At 41.9% G+C, this 27,991-nt stretch overlaps 1 protein-coding gene across 4 annotated transcripts in view; it reads left to right on the plus strand.

Moving 5' to 3' along the window:
- LOC308099775 (anoctamin-6-like) overlaps nucleotides 1-25,275 on the plus strand; it is a 29,716-nt gene extending 4,441 nt beyond the window's left edge. Inside the window, exons 4-20 of one of the 4 annotated variants that reach the window (XM_080448561.1) lie at nucleotides 1-27; nucleotides 267-635; nucleotides 2,936-3,020; nucleotides 3,263-3,479; nucleotides 8,586-8,720; nucleotides 9,020-9,125; nucleotides 12,410-12,470; nucleotides 15,362-15,522; nucleotides 16,228-16,305; nucleotides 17,082-17,313; nucleotides 17,417-17,586; nucleotides 18,365-18,462; nucleotides 18,915-19,048; nucleotides 19,855-20,057; nucleotides 22,851-23,062; nucleotides 23,495-23,600; nucleotides 24,417-25,275. The exon at nucleotides 1-27 is cut by the window's left edge and continues 24 nt beyond it. In XM_080448561.1, coding sequence (XP_080304687.1) covers nucleotides 1-27; nucleotides 267-635; nucleotides 2,936-3,020; nucleotides 3,263-3,479; nucleotides 8,586-8,720; nucleotides 9,020-9,125; nucleotides 12,410-12,470; nucleotides 15,362-15,522; nucleotides 16,228-16,305; nucleotides 17,082-17,313; nucleotides 17,417-17,586; nucleotides 18,365-18,462; nucleotides 18,915-19,048; nucleotides 19,855-20,057; nucleotides 22,851-23,062; nucleotides 23,495-23,600; nucleotides 24,417-24,635 — 2,613 coding nt within the window. In that variant the 3' untranslated portion in view covers nucleotides 24,636-25,275. Of the gene's footprint in view, nucleotides 28-266; nucleotides 636-2,935; nucleotides 3,021-3,234; nucleotides 3,480-8,585; nucleotides 8,721-9,019; nucleotides 9,126-12,409; nucleotides 12,471-15,361; nucleotides 15,523-16,227; nucleotides 16,306-17,081; nucleotides 17,314-17,416; nucleotides 17,587-18,364; nucleotides 18,463-18,914; nucleotides 19,049-19,854; nucleotides 20,058-22,850; nucleotides 23,063-23,494; nucleotides 23,601-24,416 lie in introns of all 4 variants that reach the window. The other 3 variants (XM_080448560.1, XM_080448562.1, XM_080448563.1) reach the window with 3 other exon arrangements.
- The last annotated feature ends 2,716 nt before the right edge of the window (nucleotides 25,276-27,991 follow it).

Genomic DNA, 27,991 nt, shown 5'->3' on the forward strand with positions numbered 1-27,991 from the left:
TGCCAGGTGTGCCTCGGCACCAAAAAGGTTGGTACACTGGTCTAGTAAATATATATATATATATATATATAAACACAATATTTGTTTTCTATTTCAGGGAGCATTCATTAATTTCCAATTCAAAGTGCACTTTCATTTCTATACTGCTTTGTTTTGGTGTTTGTTTTTTTCTTTGTTCATTTATTTATTAATTCATTTTGACCAAAGGTCTTCCAATATTATTATTAGATATCACGAATAATCATTATCACCCCATTTACCTTCAGAATGATTCCAAGCTGAAGTTTGTGAAGATCCACATGACGTGGGAACTGCTGTGCCGTACCGCTGAGTGGCTCCACATCAAGCTGCCCATCAAACTGTCCGATGAGGAACAGTCCAACAAGCACTTGCGTGGCAAATGTGCTGAGTGGCTCCACAAAAAGCTGCCCATCAAACTGTCCAGTGAGGAACTGTCCAACAAGCACGGCAAGCGTGGCAAATGGGCTGAGTCCCTCCACAAAAAGCTGCCCAGGAAGGTCATCTTCAAAAAGAAACATTTCACCGCCCCCTACGAGGATCACTTAAAGGAGCACTTTGACATCAACTCCGATAAGTCTGACGAAACCTTCACACCGTCCATGAGGATCAGGATGGTGAGGTCCAGTTAATGTCCTCACTGTCACACTAGTCACGGGCCATTTTAGTGGGTGCATGCATATGCTTACTTATGCCATTGGATATTCCAAATACTAATTTTACCAGCATAACTGGTGCTAAACTTCTTGCAACAAAAAAAAAGACAACAGAAAACAATGGGCCTCATGCAGCAATAAGTTCCTAATGTTTCCTCTTACATTTCTTCCTAAGTGAATTCCTAAGAGAAGTTGTGTCAGATTCATGAAACGTTCTTAAAAGGCAGAATTGTTCGTAACTATGTTCTTGATGATGATGAATCACAATCCTCGTAACTTGAAGGGGTGTGCCAGTTCATCCTAATTACCATAGGGAGCCGCCCCACCAATCCCCATATAAGGCATGACTGCATGGCTCTGCCTGCAGTCACACCTGTGTGTGATTGCTGCACACAGAAATCACAGGAAATCACACACACAAATAAAATTGAGAGGATGAAGTAAAGAATACCTAAACTATAAGTCTACAGATGGTGGAACACCAGACTCCAAACATAAAAATAAATTAATTAATAGTTCTGTGGAGGTACTTCTGAAGTGAACAGCAAATTATTTTATTTAATTAATTAATGTATTTTATTATTTCTCTCACATTAATCAACATATCACCACTAGACATCAATGTACATTTGCTGAAATTAGCTGTTAAAAATGTTATCCATATTTCATGTTCAGGAGTAGCGTGGATATAAAACATTTTATTACTGAAAGCTGGTGGGTGGATATGGAGGGTCTTTAAGGTAGCAGCTGCTTGGTATGTAATGGGGTGGAAATAGGGGTGTGGTGGGTGATATGGTGGTGCAAGCAGGGGTGTAGGGGGCTATGTGGGGGGTATGGGGATGGGTATGACGGGTGGGTATAGGGGGGCTTTCAGGTAGGAAGGGGACTGGAAAATGGGGGTGTGGCGAATGTCGGGGATATGGGGGTGGGGGTATGGGGGGTGATGAGGGTGGGTTGGGTGGGGGGTTATGGGGTAGGTATGGGGCTTGGGCTTCAACTCAACCGGGTCCGTTTGGGTTAGATTGTAATTTCAGACCTGTCTCAAACATTTTCATGTCAAGATTTATCAAAATGTCTCGAAAATAGCCGATCTACAAGCTCAAAATGGCCAGTAATGGGACGTGTTGTGAGCTTGTAGATCGGCTATTTTCAAACAAAGGATAAAATAGGGTTAAAGTGATTAAACTGTTCTTCGTTTGATGTGGACCCCCTGAAACTCCCTGAAGGACCCATGGGGGTCCCCAGACCACACTTTGAGAACCACTGCTCTAAAGATATGATAAAAAATATTATTGTAATTTAAATCCTATATTATACAACTGTAGAATTGAAGAAACTTCGAGAATTAATTATTTTTGCACAAATATGTCACACTTAAGAACTCAAAGGCCAGCCTAAGAGTGCTCATCAGTGTGTGTAGATTCTGTTCTTACCTGAGAACAGATCACAGCTAAGAAAACATTGGAGTATACCAAAATCTTCTTAAAAACCTCTTAAATGGGTCTAAGAAAAAAAATCTAGTTTTTTTCTGAAAGCATTGCACACAATAGATTGTAATACACTGTAGTGCAAGAGTACGGTTCCATATATGGTAGACAAATGCTGTGATGACCGCAGATAGGTGTCGGCAAAAACACATATGAAAATTAATGTTACACAGCATGAGTTTAGGGGCCCTATCTTGCACACTGCCTTAACATTTTAAAATAGTTCAAATAGCCAATCTACATCAACACGTTGTGAGCTTGTAGATCGGCTATTTAGACTATTTTAAATTGCTTTTCAAAATAGTATAAAATGGTAAATGGTGCATTTATATAGCGCTTTTAGCCAAAGCGCTTTACATTGATTGTGCCATTCACCCATTCACACACACATTCATACACCGATGGCGGAGGAAACCATGCAAGGCACCAACCTGCTCATCGGGAGCAATTAGGGGTTCAGCGTCTTGCTCAAGGACACTTCGACACTAACTCTAGGGGAGCGCCCCAGCCCGGGATCGAACGGGGAACCTTGCAGTTTTCCAGTTCACTCCACCCGGCCACTCTACCCTTGAGCCACTGCCGCCCCCCCCCCCCCCCCCAGTATAACATGCCAAAAAGGTTTAGGCATAAGGGGTAAGGCAGCGCGCAAGATAGGGCCCTAGGTGTTCACTTCAAAACAGTGAGAAAAAGATTAAAGAGAAACAGCAACAACAATTACATCTTAAACATGAATATTAATCATACTAATCAGATTGTTTATGTTGTATGTTGTAGGCTTACTACATCCTCAACTTCCTTGATTTACAAAAGTTGCTGGCTACGGGAGTGTACAAGGATGCTTATCCTGTTCATGACGTGAGTTGACTCAGTATTCATTGACTTACAAACATCACTTTCTGGATCTCAATGAACTGACTTGGGATTGTGTCCCTCCTGAGCCTCAGTTATACTCAGAATGTTCTATATTATAAGTTGTAATAATTAAAATTCTATATTGATTCTAGTTATATTGCATAGGCTATATGTGGAATTAAAGAGTTTACTGTTTGGCGTTTCCCCCCACTGTGCCCCAGTGTAGCCTCAAGGTCAAGTCAGAAGAAGATGGCAAACTCTACCAAGTCTGGGCTCGTATTAAAAACCTGTTCAACAACCCAAACACCACTAAGTGTTGCCCCAGGGTCAAGTCAGAAGAAGATGGCAACCAAAACACCAACCAGGTCAAGTCAGAAGATGCATACCCCACTGAGAGGCTTAAACTCTACCAAGAGTGGGCTCGCTTCAAAAACCTGTTCAAGGTGCAACCACTTAATCGTATTAGGTAATGTGTCTCTTTTTACTTTCCCATTGCTCAGAGGGAAGGATATGTATCCCATAGCCCACAGCGACATATAGCAACCCCTATTTTATCTTAGCAACTGTTACGATCCTTACGTCTAGGAGTGAAGGATTGTGACATAGAGTTGGTGAGTGAAATGAGCTTTATCGTTTTTGACCTTTTTTTGTTGATTGCTGACAGAAAGTGACACAGAATTAATATATACAAGTACGTGACAAATAACTTTAACTTATACAAACTTATAAAGTGACCCCAGTGCAAAAACCAATAAACAAATATAAGAAGCTAACCTACTCTTTTAAACCCCTATCTAACCTAACCTCTACCAAAACAAAATGACATTAAATCCCTAATCTAATCTAACTTCCCTAATCTAAACTAAGCAAAAAGAGGACGGTACAAGAAGCTGGCACTGGCGGTCAACACAAATACACAACAGAGTTGTGCATGATACTTTTAACACTTAGCTTTGACTCCAGGGGCGGCCTTTCCTATGTTTCACCCGTTTCAATTGAAACGGGCCCCTAACCTCAGGGGGCCCCCATTTTTTTGGAAAAATAAAATAAAATAAAAAAACTTTTTTTTTTCTAAATAAAATGTTAGATTCTTTTTTCAAATGTTATTATTATATATATTTTTTCAAATATTATGATTATTTTATAAAATAAACTGTTTTTATATTATATTATTTATTATAATATATTATTATTATATATAATAATATATAATATATATAATAATATATATATTATATATATAATTATTATATATTATACATATATTTTATATTATATAAATTATTTATTATATACTATTTTATATAATATTTATTTAAAAAAAGAAAAATTTCTGGGGCTGGGGGGGTGCATAGGGGGCCACATATTAGCTCTTGAAACGGGCCCCCAGATCACTAAGGCCGCCCCTGTTTGACTCGATGCTACTTTAGCAAGCTCAATTCATAACAGGGTGCACTCAAGCAGGATAATACATAATACAGAGGGGTTCCAAACTTTTAGTACCCAGAGTATTGACTTTTGACATTCAGTAGGACAGCATGTAACCGCACAGCTGTTGACAGCTTTTTTATAATGGCCAGGCGTCCTCCTGATTGGTCCACTGGTCTGATGGACGGTCCTCCTCCTCAACCAGGTCTCCTCCCACGTAGGCCCTGAGCTGGATAAGCAGGAGTCAGTGGGACTGCTATATAACTGCCATTCATAGTAATACATACAATATAGACATAAAGAAAGAACCCTCAGATGTAACGGCAACATAAAATTAAATACTTTTTCTGATTTATTATTTTAAAGTGGTATTCATATTTACACAATAGATAATGATATGTATACTTTTTCTACATTTGAAGTAATATTTCTCTCACATGTTATTTGTATTAATATTATTATTGTCTCCGCCAGGCCGAAAGGCATGGCGAGAGAGTATGTTTTACCCCCTGTCCGTCCGTGTGTGTGTCCGTCCGTCCGTCCGTGTGTCCGTCATTCTGTCTGTGGACAGCTAATCTCTGGCACCGTTGACTTGCTCGCCGTGAAACTGTGCACACACACTCCCTGGATGCCACAGCAGAACCTCTGCCCCAAATTTTTCACATGGGCATTTTATAGCGCCATCAGGAGGCCGATTTGTGCAAAACTTTCTTTTTGACAGTACTCCTACAGATTTTGTCCCAAAATCCCGCAAATCGGTACACAGTATCTCTATAGTCATTAAACGAAACGGGTCTTTCACATTTTTCATATTCCATCCTGATTGGCTAAAGATGTCTTCCAAAGTTTGTAGGAGTGCTCCGTTTTGAACAAAATGCCTCAAATCATGAACACAGCATGCAATTTCCTTGAAAATGTATTCATATTTCCACTATGCCCAGGAAGAAATGCCACTTGAGCATTTTCAAATCAGCCTCATGGTGGCGCTATAACAGGCCGATTCATGTTTTTACCTATAACTGCACCGATCTGTGTAAAACTTTGTAAGCGCACTCCCTAGAGGTCAAGGAAAAACCTTTGCCCTGCATTTTTCACATCTGCCTTTTATAGCGCCACCAGGAGGCCGACTTATGTAAAAAAAAATGTTTTATATTACTCCTTCCGATTTTATCCAAATTTCACGCACATCGGTACACATGATCTCTATAGTCATGTGATCAAGACAGATGTGTTTGATTTTTCATATTCCCTCCTGATTGGTTAAGATTGACATCTAAAGTTTGCAGTAGTGGCTTGTTTTGAACAAAATGCCGCAAATCATGAACGCAGCGTCCGATTGAGGTCAAACTTTGCACGCACATTCTCACTATGTTGAGGAGCAAATGTCACCCTTTTAACATTGGCCTGTTATAGCGCCACCAGCAGGTCTAATTTAGCAAAACACATTTTTTTAAATCATGAATGCAGTGTCCGATTGCCGTGCAAGGCCTAAGAAGAAATGGCACCCTTTTCACATTGGCCTATTATAGCGCCACCAGGAGGCCACAATAACATACCTGACCTGGCGGAAACCTGTGCTCCGAGGAGCACTTTTTCTAGTTTATATAGATTACTGGGACGTCAATCTAGAGTTGCAACTATTCCTCATTTACTAACATGAGTAAATAAAACACTTAATTTATTAGCAAATACTTAGCAAGGCATTAGTAAGTATCTTACTAATAGCTTGTTCATGATCAATACATTATTTGTAAGTGATAGTTATAAATCATTAACATACATTAAACAGGCAATTTATAACTAACTAGAAAAAGTGCTCCTCGGAGCACAGGTCTCCACCAGGTCAGGAAGGCTATTGTGGCCTCCTGGTGGCGCTATAATAGGCCAACGTGAAAAGGGTGCCATTTCTTCTTAGGCCTTGCACGACAATCGGACACTGACTGCATTCATGATTTGAGGCATTTTGTTAAAAACATTTGTTTCGCTAAATTAGACCTGCTGGTGGTGCTATAAAAGGCAGATGTGAAAGATGCAGGGCAAAGGTTTTTCCTTGACCTCTAGGGAGTGTGCATACAAAGTTTTACACAGATCAGTGCAGTTATAGGTAAAATGAATCGGCCTGTTATGAGGCTGATTTGAAAAAAATCTAATGGTAGTTCTTCCTCGGCCTAATGGGAATATGCGTGCACAATTTTAATGAAATTGCATGCTGTGTTCATGATTTGAGGCATTTTGTTCAAAACGGAGCACTCCTGCAAACTTTGAACGACATTTTTAGCCAATCAGGATGGAATATGAAAAATCTGACAGACCTGTTTTGTGTAATGACTATAGAGATACTGTGTACCGATTTGCAGGATTTTTGGACAAAATATGTAGGAGTACTGTCAAAAAATATGTTTTGCACACATCGGCCTCCTGGTGGCGCTATAAAAGCCCAATGTGAAAAATTTGGGGCAGAGGTTTTGCTGTGGCATCCAGGGAGTGTGTGTGCACAGTTTCACGGCGAGCAAGCCAACGGTGCCGGAGATTAGCTGTCCACAGACAGAATGACGGACGGACGGACGGACGGACGGACGGACGGACGGACGGACGGACGGACGGACGGACGGACGGACGGACGGACGGACGGACGGACGGACGGACGGACAGGGGGAAAAGCATGCTCTCTCGCCATGCCTTTCGGCCTGGCGGAGACAATTAACTAACAGTTTATGAATGATCTATTAGCTAGATAGCTAATAGATCATTCATAAACTGTTAGTTTTCTGCCCTCACTGCTTTAACAGGTGCAGTTAGGCAGAAAGATAACTCCGGACAAGGGTATCAGGTGTTAACTCTCTTTTACTCAAAATCCAGGAGTAAAACTACAATACAAGTATAACAAAAACATCATCAATTGGATTCAAATATAGCATAAATGAACATTACTTTGATGTACTTAATCATAAACATACAAATAATACTCACAGACAATGCTTTGTCACACAAGAAAACAGAGAGGACATCTGTCTGCCTTCAAACACCAAACTGAAACTGGTATGCTAACCTGCTAATCATACATCTAGCACACCTTGAGCAGAAACTTAATTACAAATCTCAAACACCTGTGGTAAAACAAATGCACCCTCCCAGCAGAGTCCTGCACGGGTCCAATTTTGAGAACCTGCGCCCGCCCCGCCCGTCAATACTCAGATCCGTAGACCGACAAGTCACCCGTGATAATTTAAAAATACGAACCAGACCCGCCCCGCCCGTCAAATAAACGACCCGTTGTCCGCCCGTTTACCCGTGTAAAATGTAAATCCTATTGAAAAGTGTGTTGAAAAAGATAGCAGCCTTCAACAACAGGGTTACATTCAGTGGTCAGGTTTGTACAGAAATCAAGTGAAGACGGAGGAACGAGTTTAAGCCACGCGCGAACGCGCATCTACGCAGCACACATGTGTCGTTGTTTACGTCATCAGATACTTTTAATTGGAAGGTTTAACAGGATGTTCAATGTGTTTTTGTGAGTTAAGATAACTGACCAGCATGCTCCATGCAGTTGTGCTGTTAAGTTACACAAGTTACGTTGTTTGGGCGGAAACAGTGCTCTCTGATTTTCACAATAAAATGATACCCGCCTGCGATTAGTTCAGTACCGCCCGTCCCCGTACCCGTGATCTTATCAAAGTAAAATTTTCACCCGTTTTCACCCGTCAAACGCGGGTACCCGTCGGGTATCCGCGGGTACCCGGCCCGTTGCAGGACTCTGCCTCCCAGTAACTTTAGGAAACAGCACCACCCACTGGCGGACATCGGTCTCAGCCAGCACAGTTAGTTAATGGCATAGTTATATAATCATTAACCAATTATTAACAAATACCCCAAAAAGTAATTAACATCTAGTTATAACTAATAGTTATTCTGAAGTGTTACCTCATTCTTTGTCTTTTTTAAATTCTAGTTTGTGGTGTGTGTGTGTGTGTGTGTGTGTGTGTGTGTGTGTGTGTGTGTGTGTATGTATATTTATATATAGAAAATATATATTATTATTATATTTTTCTTAACTATTATACTCTTGCTGGGTAGACCACCCAGCCTGGCTGAGATATAAGCTCTGTGGAGTGCCCCTTTGAATTCATTGTAAGGCTCTTCACAGGAAGTATTACGGGGAGAAGATTGCCATGTATTTTGCCTGGTTGGGATTCTATACATTAATGCTGGTCTTCCCTGCCATTGTGGGCCTTGCATGTTTCATGTATGGAGTCATGACTCGGGAAGAAAACACTTGGAGGTATATCACATCACTGTCCCACAATTGTATAGCTATAATCCATAATATTTTTTTTTGCTGTTAAATGCTGTTAATTCAACATTGTATCTATCATGTACAATACAATTATAGCTAGTTGTTAATTGTCCCTCATTAGTAACTGTCCTGTAAATGCAGCAAACATGTGGATTGACTTTGATAAGAACTAATACTACAGGTCTTACTACCACTGAGTTTGCTTTATTTCATTCAGTTCAGTGCTTAACCTCTTCCTCGTATGATTGGACAGTGTGTAACCGTTCTCCTCTGTTATTGGACAGTAAAGAGGTGTGTGATCCAGAGATAGGTGGGTCTATAGTGATGTGCCCACAATGTGACAAGCAGTGCAACTACAGGAGGTTAAACAGCACCTGTGAAAGTTCTAAGGTGAGTGAAGCACTTCTCACAGTTAATTATCAAAAGCATATTCCAAAGTCACAAACTAACTCACTCACTCACACGCACACGCACACACACACACACACACACACACACACACACACACACACACACACACACACACACACACAGCCAGATGTTGGCAATAATTGGGGTACTGGTCTCTGCCAGGGCTCAATCCACTCCACCTGCTACCAGCCTACAAGCAGAGGCTTAAAAGGGAGAAGGAGGTCCAAATCTGGTCGGAACATACAGACTGTGCTACAATCCTGTTTTCACTAGACTGACTTGGGGATGTTTAAGGACACTGCTGGGAATAATGTCAACGAACTCTCAGACTTGTATCATTAAGTGCATCGATGACATAGTTCCCACAAAGACAGTTCCGATATACTGCCCTGCCAAGCCAAAGTGCAGTAACTACGTTTTTGGACACACCGACTTATTTGTGTATCCCAAAGGTCAAATTAGCCTTTGTGATTTTGGGGGATAAACAATTACCTCAAGAACAGATGTACAATTAGTGTAATATCACTTATATGCCGATATCTCATTTCACTGACCAGTTGAATCACTTTTAAACCCATTTTTCAGTGATTTCTTTTCGTAGTTACTGCACTTTGCCTTGGCAGGGCAGTATACCCCAACCAGAAACTGTGGCTTGACAGTGAGGTACGCATCGCACTACATGCACGCAACGCTGGTTTCAGATCCGGCAATGTGGGGTCCACTCATGCCGCCCTCAATTGTGCCATCAGGAGGGCGAAGAAGGAGATGAAAGACCAGTTCAACAGTGGCGACATCAGGAGCACGTGGCAGGCGGTACTAGACTTCCTGTCGAACCAACGCCAGGTGGTGAGGATTGGCACATCCGACACCCTGACCCTCAGCACTGGAGCACCCCAAGGATGCGTGCTGATCCCTCTCCTCTACTCCCTGTACACGCTTGATTGCACAGCCACACACGACTCCAACATCATCCTGTATGATGATGACACGACAGTGATAGGTTGGATTATCAACAACGATGGGTCTGCCTACAGAGGTGAGATCAGTTCACTGGCACTCTGGTGCCAGGAGAACAGCCTCAGCCTCAGCCTCAGCCTCAACGTCGACAAGACCAAGGAGCTGATCGTGGACTTCAGGAGGCCGAGGAGAGAGCATGCCAGGGATTCCGTTAGCTGGTATTTACCGGCCATTGACCGGTAAAATGTTTAATTAAAATCATAATCATTTAAAGTTTTTATCATGATCTGACTGTGTGGTTTAAATCCGACAGCCTGCTGCTGCTGCTGTGCACTGCAGTTATAGATTAGCCTATTCGTTGTACGATGTTGTCGCGCGTTGAAAATATCAGAGCTACAAGCTCACAGCACGTCGCAACGCGCCGCGTTGTGAGCTTGTATGTCTGCTATTTTTGATACGCCACAACACAGCTGAGAGACACAGCTGTGTCTCCTCCTAATCAGCGCTGAGTAGGGTGGTTCGCTCGGGTGTTGATAAACAGAACCTGGATTTGAACCAAGCCGGACCCAATTGTCGATAAAGGGACCCGAACACGCGTGGGTCGTGGATATTATGCAAGCACAGTGACTGTCTGTCTGCAATGGATAAAGTGGTGAAAGTTGGTGAAAGCTGGTGACACTGATTGCAGCAGGCAACTATAGAGGCAAGTAATCAACCTCGCCCAAGGCCACATATATCATGATATATATAATTAACGTTAACAAAACAAAACAAAACCTACTTTTGCATTTCAAGGTTGAATGAGAATCGATGTAAAGCCCAAAATATATTTTAATTTGTTTATACTGTGCAACGGTGTCGCGCAGGGAAAGGCTCTGGCGCAGGGTAACCAGAGGACTCGCCCCAAAACACCCTCGCCCCCATTTTTCAGGCGGACCAGCGGTTCTTGTATTCTTGTATTTGTTTTACTGAGGATAAGGGTAGAAATAGGTTTAGGATTAGGCATAGTTTTACTGAGGTTAAGATTAGGAATAAGTTGTTTTGGGGCGAGCGGGCGTTTTGGTATTCGTCGCGCAGCAGTTCACTCATGCCCTCTTTATTCATTTCATTTTTGGCAAGCGACATCTCTGCATGACACAGTAGATCATATAATTCAGTTATCTATAAAAACAGGAACAGATTGCATCTGTGATAAAGTGGAAAGAGGCGCAGCGCTAACGTAACAAGGTGTAATGATCAGTTGGGTGCGTATGAAGTGCAAACACGCATGTGACGTTAATTATAATATATGGCCGATGAATTTATTCCATCGCCATGGTGGCCGGCCCAAAAAATGCCTAGCGGAAACCCTGGAGCATGCTCCCATCTTCATCGATGGAGCTGCAGTGGAAAGGGTCAGCGAGTTCAAGTTCCTTGGAGTACACATCGAGCAGGAGCTCAAGTGGGACACACACACGTCAGGAAAAAGGCTCAGCAGTGACCATACTGCTTTCGCTGCCTGAAGAAGTATGGAATTAGTATAGCCCCTGCATCCTCAGATTGTACTACAACAGCTCCATTGAAAGTGTTACACCCTGGTATGGAAACTGCACTGCCCGAGAAAATAAAAGCTTACGGGTGGCGCAGTCAGCAGAACACATAATGGGAGGCGAGCTCCCCTCACTCCAGGAACTGTCCAAGAAGCGGTGTGTAGTCAAAGCCCAGTACATCATCAAGGACAGGCACCACCCCAGCCACAAACTGTTCAAACCCCTACAACGGCTGCGGCCAGGCAAGGCGGCCTATCGTACAGTAGTATCAGACACCAGGTTTATGAACAGCTTCCACCCGGCTACCATCAGACTGTTGGATAAGGCGTGACCACCGCCTGTCATCAGGCTGGCCCTGGACTTTTGCTTTCCTCATGGAACTACCTGTGGATTATACTTGTAAAGCAACCTTTTGTGGACTATGTGGTTGAACTTGACACTTGCCGATACTCTGCACCTCAATCTCATGTATAAAGCACTGATACTCTTCCTGCACTAATGTCATGTACAGCATACACCAGCTTGGTGACAGTACAATAACTGAACACTATGATGTTATTGAGGAATAGAAAACGCTGACAGTATTCCAGTCCCTGTGCAGTGTGTCAGAGTCAGTGTCTGTACAGTAATATTATGTGACATTGCACAGCTTTTGGTTCCCATCTAGCGTAGTTTAGAATGGATTTATTTTTAATCATTGCATTTAGGGACAACTCAAATATAAAGATTATTGTGTAAATGCTGTTATGTATTGTTATTGTTGTTGTTTTTCTCCAGATACTTTCTGTATTTGATAACTTTGGGACCCTGGTGTTTGCTGTTTTCATGTCAATCTGGGGTAAGATGCTCTGTTTCAATTTTTTTTTTTTAAGATGCTCAATGAGCTAGATGTTCTTCATTTCCAAGTTTTCATAATTTCAAATGGTTTCCGTTTTGATATGTTTCACAATTTTGATATTGTGACAATGTCTGATTGTGGAGGTATACATTGGGCCCTATTTTGCGCCCAAGTCACGCTACCCACTATTTGGGGTTTTAGTATGGCGCAAGGGCCGTTTCCGTGGCTTATTCGCTATCTTCCGACACCAGCCTTATCCCTAAAAACACATGTGCTACCCGTTACATTATGTATAGGTGTGGTTTGGGCGTTATCCTATATTACATTGGAGAGATGAAAAGCCATCATTTTCCCATCTCATTGTTTCGCACTAAACACAACAACAACATATCACATGTCACTAACAGCACAAGCCACAACGCGCGCAATTAATTTACGGGTGGCATAGGCTACTTTTCACTGCTCACCACACATTTGCCTCCTCGGAGCATAATTAATTGCGGCCAGCACAAACTCACAACATTACGGGTCGACCATGTTGTTCCTTAGCGTCAGCACCGACCACCGCAGAGCGAAACCAAAACACTGTGAGCCAACGCTGTGCTTCATTCCCTCACTCACACACACACACACACACACACACACACACACACACACGCTTTTGTGGGTCTTTGCGAAATCCCGAAGTGGAGTTTTGGTCATTGGAACGGTGATGCACGTCACCCCTTTGTGAAGTGGGTATTTTCAAACCCTGGAGTGGATTTAGGGGAGTTTCACAGTGTTTGTGTTGGAGCGCCTCAGTGCGGCTGAAGAGTTCATGTGCAACCTCTTGCATGCTTGGCTGTGGCTTTACAGTTTTCCATTTCCCTTCGCCGTGTCTGTAGGTCTCCAGGGACCCCCAAGGGTCTCCAGGGAACCCCCAAGGGTCTCGCGGGACCCCCAAGGGCTCCGCTATGTTTCGCGGGGGTCCGAAGGGATCCACGATGTTTCGCGGGTGTCCAAAGACTCCAAGGGGTCCGCGGAAAGAGGGGAGCACAGGACACTCAGCGTTGCCATGTCCTCTGATTATACGCGCATTTGCCTTACTTTTCACCACAGCGTTGCCATATCTGAAAATCATAAGCGACTTTGCCCTACTTTCAAACAATACTCTCTCTCACACTGTGAGGTGGCTGTAAAGTGGATCTGCGATGCGAAGTGGACGACGCGTCACGCTAGACGTTCGGGCCGCGTATTAATACAAATATAATACAAAACAATCAGCGTGCCAGATGCCACTGCCTTTAAGAGCAGGCTGCGCAAGCCGTTATGTCTAGTGCTATCTACGCGCTCTCCCTCTCTGCCCATGGAAGAGCGAAGAGGCAGTCTGACGTTGCCTTGGAATAAATTTATATTTCATACACAGAATTATCACTCACACATTGCTGGTTATAGATAACTTTAAATTGTAATCGCTTGTGTTCTGGATTAATTAAACTGAATGGTCTGGTGTGGTTATAGCAAACGCAGTTCAAATGACATTATTTGACGTTATTTGTCTTTGATAAGCTTAACTGGCAACTGCTGATAACAAAAACACAACGTATTGACACAAGGAATTAACAACCACACGTTTGTGCATTACAGTAAAATTGAAATGACAATCACTTTCACAATATGTAGAGACCACATATCCTTTTGTTTAATTTTTTTTTTCCCATTTTGGTGAGCCACTCTTGGGCAGACTGAAATAGACGCTTGTTGCAGATTGAAGAATAGCATGTCCACTCCAGGTTTGGTTAGATTTCAACTTGAAGATGTTTATTGTTCTTCTGTTTACAAATGGATAAATGAAAATAAACTAAAGTTGTAATAGAATTTTTTTTTTAAATTACAAAATCTCCCGAACCGTGTGCTTCTCAGTCTGCCACGCCCCCTAGCATGACGCACCTTTCCTTATAAAGAGACCTGCAGGGGGTTGAGCACACTACAGCCATTAGTAGGCACACAACACAATTAAAAAGGCCAATATATAAATAATATTATTGAATATAAAGAATTACCTCGACCTCGTACACAATCACTTAATTCAGAAGTGCTGTTTTGTTAAACCTCTGCAGCCTCACTGAGGCACTTAGGCTATGTAATGTTGGACACTACCCGACGTTTGCATCATAAGCCTTAGCCTTTGATTGCCTTTCAATAAAACCATATTTGATAGACATAAGTATCACCCACATATTACTGATTATAGAGAATGTTATATTATTGTAATCCATTCTTTATTTCCTGCTCACTGGATTAATCAAACTGAAGTGTGTGTGGTATGGAGTGAATGGCACTGCACAGCAAAAATCATTGTCTGATAGAATAGCCTAACATCTTATATAAACACAATTGACACAAGGAATTGACACTGTCAATTTCTGTTGATTATAGGAAGAGATCACAGAGATTCGTTGAGAATTAGGAGTGAAGGAGCCCTCTGAATGTTGTGCGCCCGGCCCGACATCCATTGCAGGCACTCTCTACCAAGCGGATTTGGCATAGCGGGTGGTCTAAAAATTTTAGGGATAGCACAACAACACGTACGCCCATGGCCACACAAATAACGGTGTCGGCATAATGTATAGCGAGTAGCGTGGCCGCAAGATACCGTTGGGGGACAGCTGCCTTGTGCGTAATTAACGGGTAGCGGGTAGTGCCAAGGGATAGCGCAGGGCGTTGATAGGGCCCATTATGCCGATATATGACTAAACTTTCAACACATTATCAATAGAACTCACCACTCTTGATACAAACCCACAGACTAATTGAACAGACACAGTCATTGAAGCATTTTTTTAGCCATTTAGTTTTGCTCTACTTAATGGTTTTCTCACTGACCAGTTTAACCGTATGCCTTTGTTTAGTGACGTTGTTCCTGGAGTTCTGGAAGCGTTATCATGCAAAGCTGAAATACGAGTGGGACACCATGGAAGAGGAAGAACGGCCTCGTCTCGGATATGTTAAAAAGTTAATGCACGCGGAGGAGACGCAGACCCTCAGACGCCGTATCGACCGTATCACAAAGGTAAGACACATGATCAAAACGACACATGATTTCAGTAGTGCATAAAAATAGAATATATATAAACACAATTCAATTAACAAAACAACTAAAACAAATACTGAGACACATCTTACTTTGATAAAAATGTAATGGCAATGATAAAGGCATGACATGGTGTTATCTATTACAACTGAGTAAGCTTGCAGGTCATCAGAACAATTAGGAAAAGGTCTGTCAGATTTAGCCTGAACTTTCAATCTGAAAGTAGTGTGTTAAACCTTAGGTTCATTTGACTGTAAGCAATGGCTAACATTGTATTCCATTCAGGTATTCCGTTAAGGATGTCTCAGACTCCAAGGAATAATAGAAAGGCATTTGTCTTCATGTCAAGGGTCAAGTTAAGATGTCTGTAGACTGCCCCAACGCTCCTGATTTCGTGTATAGAGGGGCGGGTGTATAGAGCCGGCGAGAGATTGCGCCTGATCCCATTGGTTCACCGATCTGTCCGTCAACCCCCGCCCCGTTAACAAAACATTACGAGCGACGCCCACTGCACTCTGGTTGGTTGGGAAGTGAAACACTTCCTCATACCGAGTACACCGACGCACTGGGCCAGGCTTTTATTTTTTAGCAAAACTAAACAATAAAAGCCTGGAGATCGAGGCTAAGATGTCTGTGTCTGTATCCACTTGTACCCTTACCCTTACATTCATTGTACTGTTTCAGATGGAAGAAGATGCACCTTATACAGCATTTAAAGGACATGCTATGGCTTCCTTAGGAATACTGGGCATCCTGTTCTTGGTAAGGTTGATATGCTACTCCTATTTATCATTATCTTGGCCAGCTGAATTGGGGAGAGAGAGAGAGAGAGAGAGAGAGAGAGAGAGAGAGAGAGAGAGAGAGGGGGGGGGGGGGAGCCCACTGTTCAGAGGTCTGCCATTAGAATAGTAACACAGGGGCAAACATGGGCCCCAAGGGACCACAAGTGATCCATTTCTCCAATCCGAAGGGAAAAGGTGGATCACAAACATAATACCAGTACATAATACCAGGTGTGGATTGCTGTGGGGGTCTGCTAAGAGAATAGCCACCAGGGGCTCCAGAGGCCCCAATGGGCCACAGGAGCTCCCTTTCTCCAATCCGCACCAAACTTGACACAAACACTGTATTGAGTACCATGAGCATAGTCACACCAGGGGCCACAGGCACCCCAATGTTGTAGCACTTTAACCAAACATCCTGTTAATAGTCCTTATAAGATACTTAATAACCTTATTATTTGTTAGTAAGAGTGTTAATAATAGCATTGTGGTTATTCAAGTTGCGCTCTCTCTCTAGCAGTTTTTTTTAAATGTTTTTATTGACATTCATTATATAGGCTGTAGTTTCAAAGCTATTGGGTGATTCCAAATAAGAGATATCTGATTATATAGCTCTGAATATTTTGAACAATCTCCTCCTTGTGTCATAATTATTCTCTTTAATTCTCCCACACTGGGGTTGGCTGCAGGTAATGAAGCTATTTCATCTGCTTCTCTGTATCACATCACTTAATCTGCTCTCTCTATCTCCCCCAGCTGCTGTTGATCTTGGCTGCGGCAATTGGCATCATTGTGTATCGATTGGCCGTGTTCTTCTCCTTCTCGCAACTGAGAGACTTCCTCATTGACTCAAACTCCAGTTTCACTCTGTTTAAGTATGTGACACCGCAGATGGCCACCACTTTCACTGCCTCAATCATCAGCTTCACCGTCATCAGGATCCTCAACAACCTGTACAAGAAGGTGGCTAAATGGATCACAGACTTTGGTGAGGTAGTGCCTTTGTTACAACATACAGAAATACATACCAGATGAGCAATGTGAAGTGCCAAAATATCATAACCTTTCACTGATCTGACTCCTGAAAACAGAGACCCCTCGGACCAAGACGGAATACGACAACAGTCTGTCCAGGAAGATATTCTTGCTTCAGTTTGTTAATAGCTACTCTGCCTGCTTCTACATCGCCTTCATCAAGGGGAAGGTGGTTGGCTACCCAGGACAGCCTGTTTATCTCCTAGGAAAGTTCCGAAATGAGGAGGTATAGTTTGCCATCCTATCCATTAGTCGTATTTGTTTTGTGATGCTCCTGATGAATGATTGTCTGTAAGCAGTGGTGTAGTCTAGTTTTTCACTGATAATTCCCTCCCACATGCACATACGTGGTTACCAAATTAAATAACCTACGTAGGGCTATTCAATATTAATCCTTCCAAGTCGGCCATCTCACCCGTGACCCAGGACACATTAAAATTGCATTATAAAACAAAATGTGAGACGCCAGAGGATTTTAACCCATAACTGCCAATTTTCTCAACATGTGACTTGTTCTCCTTGGGCTGCTCCTTTAAAGGGTAGTTCATCCCAAAAAAATGCCCAATGAAGCGTTTAATTCATGGAGATTGTTTTGTTTTTGTCGCATTCCTGAGCCAATCATTTGATTACCAGCGGAAAGATGGTAATTATCCGGTAATACACCCCGTCATCAAATTATTGGCTCAGGAATGCGTCAAAAACTAAACAATCTCCATGAATTCAAGGCTTCTTGGTGTGTGTAATTGATAGAAAATAAGGAATGTTTTGGGTAAACTATTCCTTTAAGTTCCCGTGGAGTTTCTGCGGACTGACTGTATAGATTGTTGATGTTGCGCTTTGAAATAGGGGACTGACTGAACCTACAAAATACTATGTGTGTATGTGAGTGTGAGTGTGTGTGTGTGTGTGTGTGTGTGTGTGTGTGTGTGTGTGTGTGTGTGTGCGCGCGTGAGTGTAGGAAGTTATATTGGCTGTAACCGTTGCTGTTTATCTTGGTGTTGCAGTGTGACCCTGGGGGCTGTATGATGGAGTTGACCATCAAGCTGGCTGTGATCTTGGGTTTGAAAGCTATCTGGGACAGCATCAAGCAACTCCTGCGACTGTGCGTAACTAAGCACCAACTAGGCACAATCACACGTGATTTGCCCATGTGATTAATTACATACTAAGCATTATGAAGCTTTTTGAGTCATTCTCCAACATGTAATTTGGAGAGAGAAGCTTTAATACATCCCTTTGTATTTGCTAAAAACTAAATTATTAAAGTAATTATTGTCTAGTGCTTACTGTCACACAATAGTAATAATCTGCATTTCCAGTTAATTTGCACAAGCTTTAGTAGGCTACTTTGATTGATTGAATTTGTATTAGGCAAAAGAATGTAAAACAACACAGTTACATTTATAATACTTTTGTCTAAAAGGTCCGACCAAAAAAGTCCTTGCGGACTTGTTTCCGTTGGGGTCCTTGAATTAATTTCATAGACATATATAGTCAATAATCCTTTCTATCCATTCTGTCCATTCTCCTGTACTATGTATTATGGTCTGTCAGGCTCCTCCGTACGTGGTGTAAGAACTTGAAACGTAAGAGTTTGAAGGCAGATCAGACTATTCCACGCTGGGAACAAGACTACCATCTGGTTAAAAGCAAAGAACTGGGAGTGTTCTATGAATACTTGGAGATGGGTAAGGTGATGGGTTGTGTGTGTGTGTGTGTGTGTGTGTGTGTGTGTGTGTGTGTGTGTGTGTGTGTGTGTGTGTGTGTGTGTGTGTGTGTGTGCGTGTCGGCACAAACGTATACACAATCCTATATAAAAATTGCCGTCGGATGGTGGGCGGACGGTGGGTGGATGGATGTCACAAACGCAACCTGCAGACCTGCGAGGCGTACAGGCGCACCATTGCCACCCCCCCTGTTCCTATTGGCTGTAAACAGCCATAACTCCAGTTCCCTGCATGCTAAAGACTCCAAACTTGGTAGGTAATCTTAGACGGCCAGAAGGGACAGGATGTAGTTGCTTCAGCCCGACCCAGCTGTGTTCCTATTGGCTGGGCTTTAAACATCCATAACTCCAGTTCCCAGCATGCTAAACGCCCCAAACTTGATAGGTGCTCTTATACAGCCAATAGGGACAAGTTGTAATTGCTTAAGTCCTGCCCCACTCTGTGTTCCTATTGGCTGGGGTTTAAACAGCCATAACTCCAGTTCCCAGCATGCTATAGGCTCCAAACTTGCTGGGTGGTCCCACAGACTTCCAATTCCATCAAAAATGACCACTTCCGGTAGCAGTGTTATAGCAGTGTTTAACACTTTAAATAGTCATACTTTGTTGACCATTGCTCTTATCAGCGCAACATATGCACAATCTATGTTAAGTGCTTTGGATAAAAGCGCTATATAAATGCACCATTTACCATTTAACATCGGACTAGCCTGAAAATCTAGTTATATACCATCGGCTAGAGCTAACTTATCAAATCTTATCTCCCAGTGATCCAGTTTGGCTTTGTGACTATGTTTGCGGCCTCCTTACCCTTGGGTCCAGTCCTGGCTCTGCTCAACAACCTGTTCGAAATCCGGATCGACGCTTGGAAGATCACCCGGTACCGTCGAAAGATACCAGAGATGGTCAAGGGCATTGGACTCTGGCTGCCCATCCTGCAGTGTATCTCCGTATTGGCCGTGACAACAAATGTGAGTGTTGACAGCTTCTTTGTCGAATTACGTTTCTTTTCAACCAGAGCCGTGGTAGAGCAGAGCAGCAGCAACGCATGTTATACTATGCTCCGTGGTAGAAGGGTGTTGTACCGAAAATAGCAGATCTACAACCTCACAATGCGTCCATCCGCGAGTCAATGTGCAGTTGTAGATCTGCTATAGGAACAGCTGATGTGGGTTTAGACCAATCAGAACGCACAGCTGCCTTTCACAGCCCCGCCTATTAGTTAACCCTTTACTAGCTGATTGTTTTCAAGGCTTGCAACACGGCATTTTAATGATAAATTCTTCACCAGTGAATAATCGAATATTCGAATACCTTTAGGTCGAACAAGTTGAATGCTAAAAATCACTATTAGTGAATGCCCTACTTTACGTACATTTTGATACCAATACTTTTGCATTTTTACCCAAGTAATTTTTTTATTCCGGACTTTTACTTGTAACAGAGTATTTCTACGTTGCAGTATTGATACTTTTACTTAAGTAAAACATTTGAGTACTTTTTTCACCACTGCAATGCTGCAAAGTTTAATAAAAATGTAACGCTGCATTTATCTAGTTTGGGGCAGAATAAAACTACAATATTAATTGGCAATTTTTTTTGTATTGTTTTATCTTTCACTGGGTTTTTAGATATTGGTCCATAGTTTGTGTGTGTAGAAGGTTCTGTGCCGTGTCAGAGGTCATAGGTCACAATTAAAAATGTGATCATGAGGAGAAGCTTATAGGTCATGTAGTTCCATGGCTGTAGGTCAAACAGGGCATGCGTTATACCCGTTCAACATTTACATTTTCAATTGATTGCTATGACGCCACCCAATGACCAACGATTGTGAGATTCATGTATATACCGTTGTGAATGTCCCTCCACTATTATGCCAAGTTTTGCAAAAAGTGACTGCACTGTTAGGCCTGGAGCGGAAGAAGAAGAAGAAGAAGAAGAAGAAGAAGAAGAAGAAGAAGAAGAAGAAGAAGAAGACCTAACAAATACAATGCTACATGCTTGGCCCACTAATTAAACTTGAATGAAATTTACTTTTGGGGAATTAAGTCAATTTCATAATTCTTGCTTTATGACAATTATTCAACAAAAAGACAGTCATATCTTGTGTGCTAGTTCAGGCAGATAATCACGGTTCCCATGCAAGCACCCCACTTAATTGTCTTTCGGCCTGGCGAGAGAGTATGTTTTGCCTCCTGTCCGTCCGTCCGTGTGTCCGTGTGTCCGTCCGTGTGTCCGTCCGTCCGTCCTTCTGTCTGCGAGCAGATAATCTCCACCGTTGGCCCAGTCGCTGTGAAACTGCGCATACACTCCCTAGATGCCACAGCAGAACCTCTGCCTCACATTTTTCAGATCAGCCTGTCATAGCGCCACCATGAGGCCGACTTTTGCAAAACATTTTTTATATTACTCCTACAGATTTGCTCCAAACAACACGCGAATCGGTACACAGTATCTCTATAGCCATGTGATCAACACGGATCTGTCCCATTTTCAGGGACAGAATTGTTTATTATTATAGCGCCACCAGGAGGCCATAATAACCTACCTGACCTGGCGGAGACTTGTGCTCCGAGGAGCACTTTTTCTAGTTGGTCATGTATCTCAAGATTTAAGATTCAAGATTTTGTTACATCTTGTGTAGGAGTAAATAATAGTGACACTATTTTGTTCTGGTTCTTCATACATTGCTGTTGGGGATGGGGTGGGGGAGGTGTTTCCATGTGGTGGTATCTGACACAGTCAGTGATTGGTATGGCAAAGGTCTTTGATGAGCCTGTGAGATTTGTTGACACAACATCGATCATAAAGGTCACATTCACTGATACTGATATTGTTGTGTAATCAGCGAACTCGACCACTAAGTTGGACCTGTGCATGGCCACAGAGTTTTAGAAAAAAAAGATTTATATTTATTTATTTTAGCTTTTTCTGCCTTTTATTGATAGTATACAGTAGATAGACTGGAAATGCGGACGTCGGGATCGGGACTCGAACCTGCGACAGGCTGCATTGGAGCTAGAGCCCTGCACGGGCCAAACATGTGGGCCCTGGCCCGTGGTATTTCAGCCCGGCCCGGCCCCTGCTTAAGCAAGTACATTCTGTTTCTATTGGCCGTCTAAGAGAACCTATCACGTTTGGGTGCTTTAGCATGCTGGGAACTGGAGGCGCAATTTTACACCCGTGTCCGAAGCCCGAGACCTCTTTATCTATTTATTATTATTAATTAATAATTTTCAAGCGTGTGCTTTCACTGTTGCGCGCTGCGCAGCGCAGCAGCTGCACTCTCGCTCTGATAAAAAGAAACCCACAAGAAGTCAAGACAAGAACACAAGAATCAAATCAAGTATGGGCAGCAGTGTGCCCTTTGAGTGATCCTCCTCATCCAGCCAGCAGCAACAACAAAAAAAGATTATGGCCTACCTTTCTTTGAGGTAAACTGTGAAGAATAATATTGCAAAAATAGTTCCAGTCCGTAACATGCTTTTAGTGTGTGTGTGTGTGTGTGTGTGTGTGTGCCGAGTAGAGGAGGGGATTCGGAAGGGGTTCCTTTGTTGAGGGTGAGGGTGGCTGTAGTATTGGAGCCCATCCTCACCACCTAGTGTACAGTCGTCCCCCCTCCCAGGAAAGTGAACTGTGTCGCCTACAACTTGCGTTGACGCATTTTTCAGTTGAAAGCATGCCATTGTTGGCGCACAACAAATTATAAATCAGCTTTTAGTGTCCACATTTACACTTGTGATTTCTGTCTCCTTCTCACTTAGGCGATTATCGTGGCCTTCACATCAGACATGATCCCTCGTCTGGTCTACTACTGGTCCTTCTCTGTGTACCCGTATGGAGACCACAGTAACCACACCATGGAGGGATACATCAACAACACCTTGTCTGTGTTCAACATAGAAGACTTCACCAATCAGAGCAAACCCACTAATGCAACCACACCAGACTGGTTCACCAACATCACCACCTGCAGGTACAGAACACAATCCTGTCTCATTCAAGATCTGTGGGTTGAGACTGTCAATGTTGATCATCTGTACATATCCGTTCATGTATCTGGTGGTGATAGATGTATATTCATTGATGTATCATCTATGGTGATAGTGTACTTTGTACTTGTATTTATTGATTGAACAAGTTAACTCAGCCAGACACAGTGCAGATGTCTACTATATATGAAGAGTGTTTCTTCATTCTTATCGTCCTACTCTGACCTGTATCTATATATCTATCTATCTATCTATCATTTTTACTGCTTTTGCTTTGACACCTGCATTTCCCCATGTGTGGATCCTTAAAGTTGCATCATATTTTATCTGGTGTGTTCTTGAAGCCACTGTCTTCTTCTTCAGTTGGTTTTCCTGGACTCTGTTTTCATGTAACAAACAATGTTGTCTGCCATCAGGTACCGAGGGTTCCGCTATCCACCAGGACATTCCAGACAGTATGAGTACAGTAACTTCTTCTGGCATGTGCTCACCGCCAGACTGGCTTTTATTGTTGTTGTAGAGGTGAGTAAGAACGCCACTGAGGTAATGTCTCTGATGCTGAAAACATATAGTTTTACAGTTACAATAATCAGTAGTAGTGTAATACTGAAAATCTTAATTGTTCCTCTGTCTAGCGGTAGGGTGAGAGAGAGAGAGAGAGAGAGAGAGAGAGAGAGAGAGAGAGAGAGAGAGAGAGAGAGAGGGAGGAGGGGAAGAGAGAAGAAACATTTTTGTTGTGGTGATTTTGCCCGTTCTGTACGAGTTGAATTAAGACAGTAAAAGTTGATATTCCAAAGAAGCATGCCGAGTTCTTTATATTGCACACCAAGTGTTGTAGTAGAAACACTTAAAGGGTTAGTTCAGATTTGTTGAGTATTTTCTGTAGGAAATACTTACCATTAATGTAGTGGTTGCAAAGGTATTAATTGATTGCCCGAGTCCCGTGTTCAGAGTTATGGTCCGGTTCTGATGAATATGAAGTAGTTCCGGTAGATTAGTAGATTTGGTGGGGGCCGCTCATTACAAATTAATTAATTAAAAAAACTAGCGTCATTTGTATTGTTGACCTATTTCTACCACATCATCATTCAATTTCGACCCCTCTGTCACATGGTACTATTTTTTGTGTCATATATTTTGTGCGTGAGTAGGCTGCCGCGGCGCAGTGATTCTGGACACAAACATTAGTAGCCTACCATGTGACAGAGGGGTCGAAATTGAACGAAACCAGCTCATCAAATATTAGTTACATTTCAATTTCAAATTAATACATAAATACTACAATATCATGACTTATTGCATTGTTATGACTGCCTATTCCACTTTGTCCCTCTACAGCACGTCGTCTACCTGACAAAATTTGTCCTCTCCTATGTGATCCCAGACGTGCCCGAGGCTGTCAAGATACGAATCAGACGAGAGCGGCACCTGACGCAGCTCAAACTTCATGATACCCTCAAGAAAAATAATGAAAATATTCTCAAATCCCCCCCCCCCCCCAAAAAAAAAACTAAACAAGAACAAGAGCATGAGCTGTACCAATTGTTCTGTCGTTAATTATTTATTTATTTTATATTTTGAAGATAAGCAGACAAATGTAAACGTGTCAGTAAGTGTTTTATGAATGGGAAGTCATGAATAGTGTGGGATACGTGGCCAAAGTAATGCATACCAAACAGTATGATCTAGCATTAGCCAAAAGTGTTTGCTAACACTCATTTTAACTCTTTACTTGTCAATGTCCTGCAGTAGTGTGAATATGTAAGGGGTTAAGTTACTTATTCTATTACACATATGTTGGTATAATGTGCACATTTGGTAAGTAGCTCTCTTGTGTTATTGATATTTTAAGTAAAATGTAATGATGTATATTTTTATAGTTCCTGTTGACAAAAAAAGTGAAGAAAAGTTCAAAAGGTTGGGGAAGGTCTGTCTTTTTATGAGACCGCTGGGACAACAAAGTGACAGTTGAGCATTCTGTGCCAAAAACAAAAAGGCAACACTTGTATACTTTTTAACTTGAAAATAAAAAAAGGCATGCAATCATCCCTTTGTCTGCTAATGTGTCCCACTCCTGTGGTGCAGCAGATAACCCCAGCTTGGGTGGATTTGGGTCATAAAAAATATATATTTTAATTAATAGCGGATTGGGTTAAGGGTGGATGAACTAATGAGGAAATTATTAATAATCTATCTACATGCCTATTATATCTATATTAAAGCTTTTAAAAAGTGTGACATCTCTGTGTGTGTGCGTTTGTGGTATTTTAATAAGAAGTAATGTTTCATAAGGCACAAATAAGCCGCCTACTACACGTGCATTGCCAGCATCTGGGGTTCTTCCATTTCCGCCTCGATGCATAATCACCCTGTCGGGCTTTAAATTTCAATAATGACCACCTCCCCATGCATTATCCCGCTTATTACACGGCTACTTTATTCCTCGCTATCCACCAGGACATTCCAGACAGTATGAGTACAGTAACTTCTTCTGGCATGTGCTCACCGCCAGACTGGCTTTTATTGTTGTTGTAGAGGTGAGTAAGAACGCCACTGAGGTAATGTCTCTGATGCTGAAAACATATAGTTTTACAGTTACAATAATCAGTAGTAGTGTAATACTGAAAATCTTAATTGTTCCTCTGTCTAGCGGTAGGGTGAGAGAGAGAGAGAGAGAGAGAGGGAGGAGGGGAAGAGAGAAGAAACATTTTTGTTGTGGTGATTTTGCCCGTTCTGTACGAGTTGAATTAAGACAGTAAAAGTTGATATTCCAAAGAAGCATGCCGAGTTCTTTATATTGCACACCAAGTGTTGTAGTAGAAACACTTAAAGGGTTAGTTCAGATTTGTTGAGTATTTTCTGTAGGAAATACTTACCATTAATGTAGTGGTTGCAAAGGTATTAATTGATTGCCCGAGTCCCGTGTTCAGAGTTATGGTCCGGTTCTGATGAATATGAAGTAGTTCCGGTAGATTAGTAGATTTGGTGGGGGCCGCTCATTACAAATTAATTAATTAAAAAAACTAGCGTCATTTGTATTGTTGACCTATTTCTACCACATCATCATTCAATTTCGACCCCTCTGTCACATGGTACTATTTTTTGTGTCATATATTTTGTGCGTGAGTAGGCTGCCGCGGCGCAGTGATTCTGGACACAAACATTAGTAGCCTACCATGTGACAGAGGGGTCGAAATTGAACGAAACCAGCTCATCAAATATTAGTTACATTTCAATTTCAAATTAATACATAAATACTACAATATCATGACTTATTGCATTGTTATGACTGCCTATTCCACTTTGTCCCTCTACAGCACGTCGTCTACCTGACAAAATTTGTCCTCTCCTATGTGATCCCAGACGTGCCCGAGGCTGTCAAGATACGAATCAGACGAGAGCGGCACCTGACGCAGCTCAAACTTCATGATACCCTCAAGAAAAATAATTAAAATATTCTCAAATCCCCCCCCCCCCCCCCAAAAAAAAAACTAAACAAGAACAAGAGCATGAGCTGTACCAATTGTTCTGTCGTTAATTATTTATTTATTTTATATTTTGAAGATAAGCAGACAAATGTAAACGTGTCAGTAAGTGTTTTATGAATGGGAAGTCATGAATAGTGTGGGATACGTGGCCAAAGTAATGCATACCAAACAGTATGATCTAGCATTAGCCAAAAGTGTTTGCTAACACTCATTTTAACTCTTTACTTGTCAATGTCCTGCAGTAGTGTGAATATGTAAGGGGTTAAGTTACTTATTCTATTACACATATGTTGGTATAATGTGCACATTTGGTAAGTAGCTCTCTTGTGTTATTGATATTTTAAGTAAAATGTAATGATGTATATTTTTATAGTTCCTGTTGACAAAAAAAGTGAAGAAAAGTTCAAAAGGTTGGGGAAGGTCTGTCTTTTTATGAGACCGCTGGGACAACAAAGTGACAGTTGAGCATTCTGTGCCAAAAACAAAAAGGCAACACTTGTATACTTTTTAACTTGAAAATAAAAAAGGCATGCAATCATCCCTTTGTCTGCTAATGTGTCCCACTCCTGTGGTGCAGCAGATAACCCCAGCTTGGGTGGATTTGGGTCATAAAAAATATATATTTTAATTAATAGCGGATTGGGTTAAGGGTGGATGAACTAATGAGGAAATTATTAATAATCTATCTACATGCCTATTATATCTATATTAAAGCTTTTAAAAAGTGTGACATCTCTGTGTGTGTGCGTTTGTGGTATTTTAATAAGAAGTAATGTTTCATAAGGCACAAATAAGCCGCCTACTACACGTGCATTGCCAGCATCTGGGGTTCTTCCATTTCCGCCTCGATGCATAATCACCCTGTCGGGCTTTAAATTTCAATAATGACCACCTCCCCATGCATTATCCCGCTTATTACACGGCTACTTTATTCCTCGCTATCCACCAGGACATTCCAGACAGTATGAGTACAGTAACTTCTTCTGGCATGTGCTCACCGCCAGACTGGCTTTTATTGTTGTTGTAGAGGTGAGTAAGAACGCCACTGAGGTAATGTCTCTGATGCTGAAAACATATAGTTTTACAGTTACAATAATCAGTAGTAGTGTAATACTGAAAATCTTAATTGTTCCTCTGTCTAGCGGTAGGGTGAGAGAGAGAGAGAGAGAGAGAGGGAGGAGGGGAAGAGAGAAGAAACATTTTTGTTGTGGTGATTTTGCCCGTTCTGTACGAGTTGAATTAAGACAGTAAAAGTTGATATTCCAAAGAAGCATGCCGAGTTCTTTATATTGCACACCAAGTGTTGTAGTAGAAACACTTAAAGGGTTAGTTCAGATTTGTTGAGTATTTTCTGTAGGAAATACTTACCATTAATGTAGTGGTTGCAAAGGTATTAATTGATTGCATAAAAAATATATATTTTAA

The sequence above is a fragment of the Gymnoscopelus braueri genome, assembly GCF_963280865.1.
Source record: "Gymnoscopelus braueri genome assembly, chromosome: 14".
NCBI lineage: Eukaryota > Metazoa > Chordata > Actinopteri > Myctophiformes > Myctophidae > Gymnoscopelus > Gymnoscopelus braueri.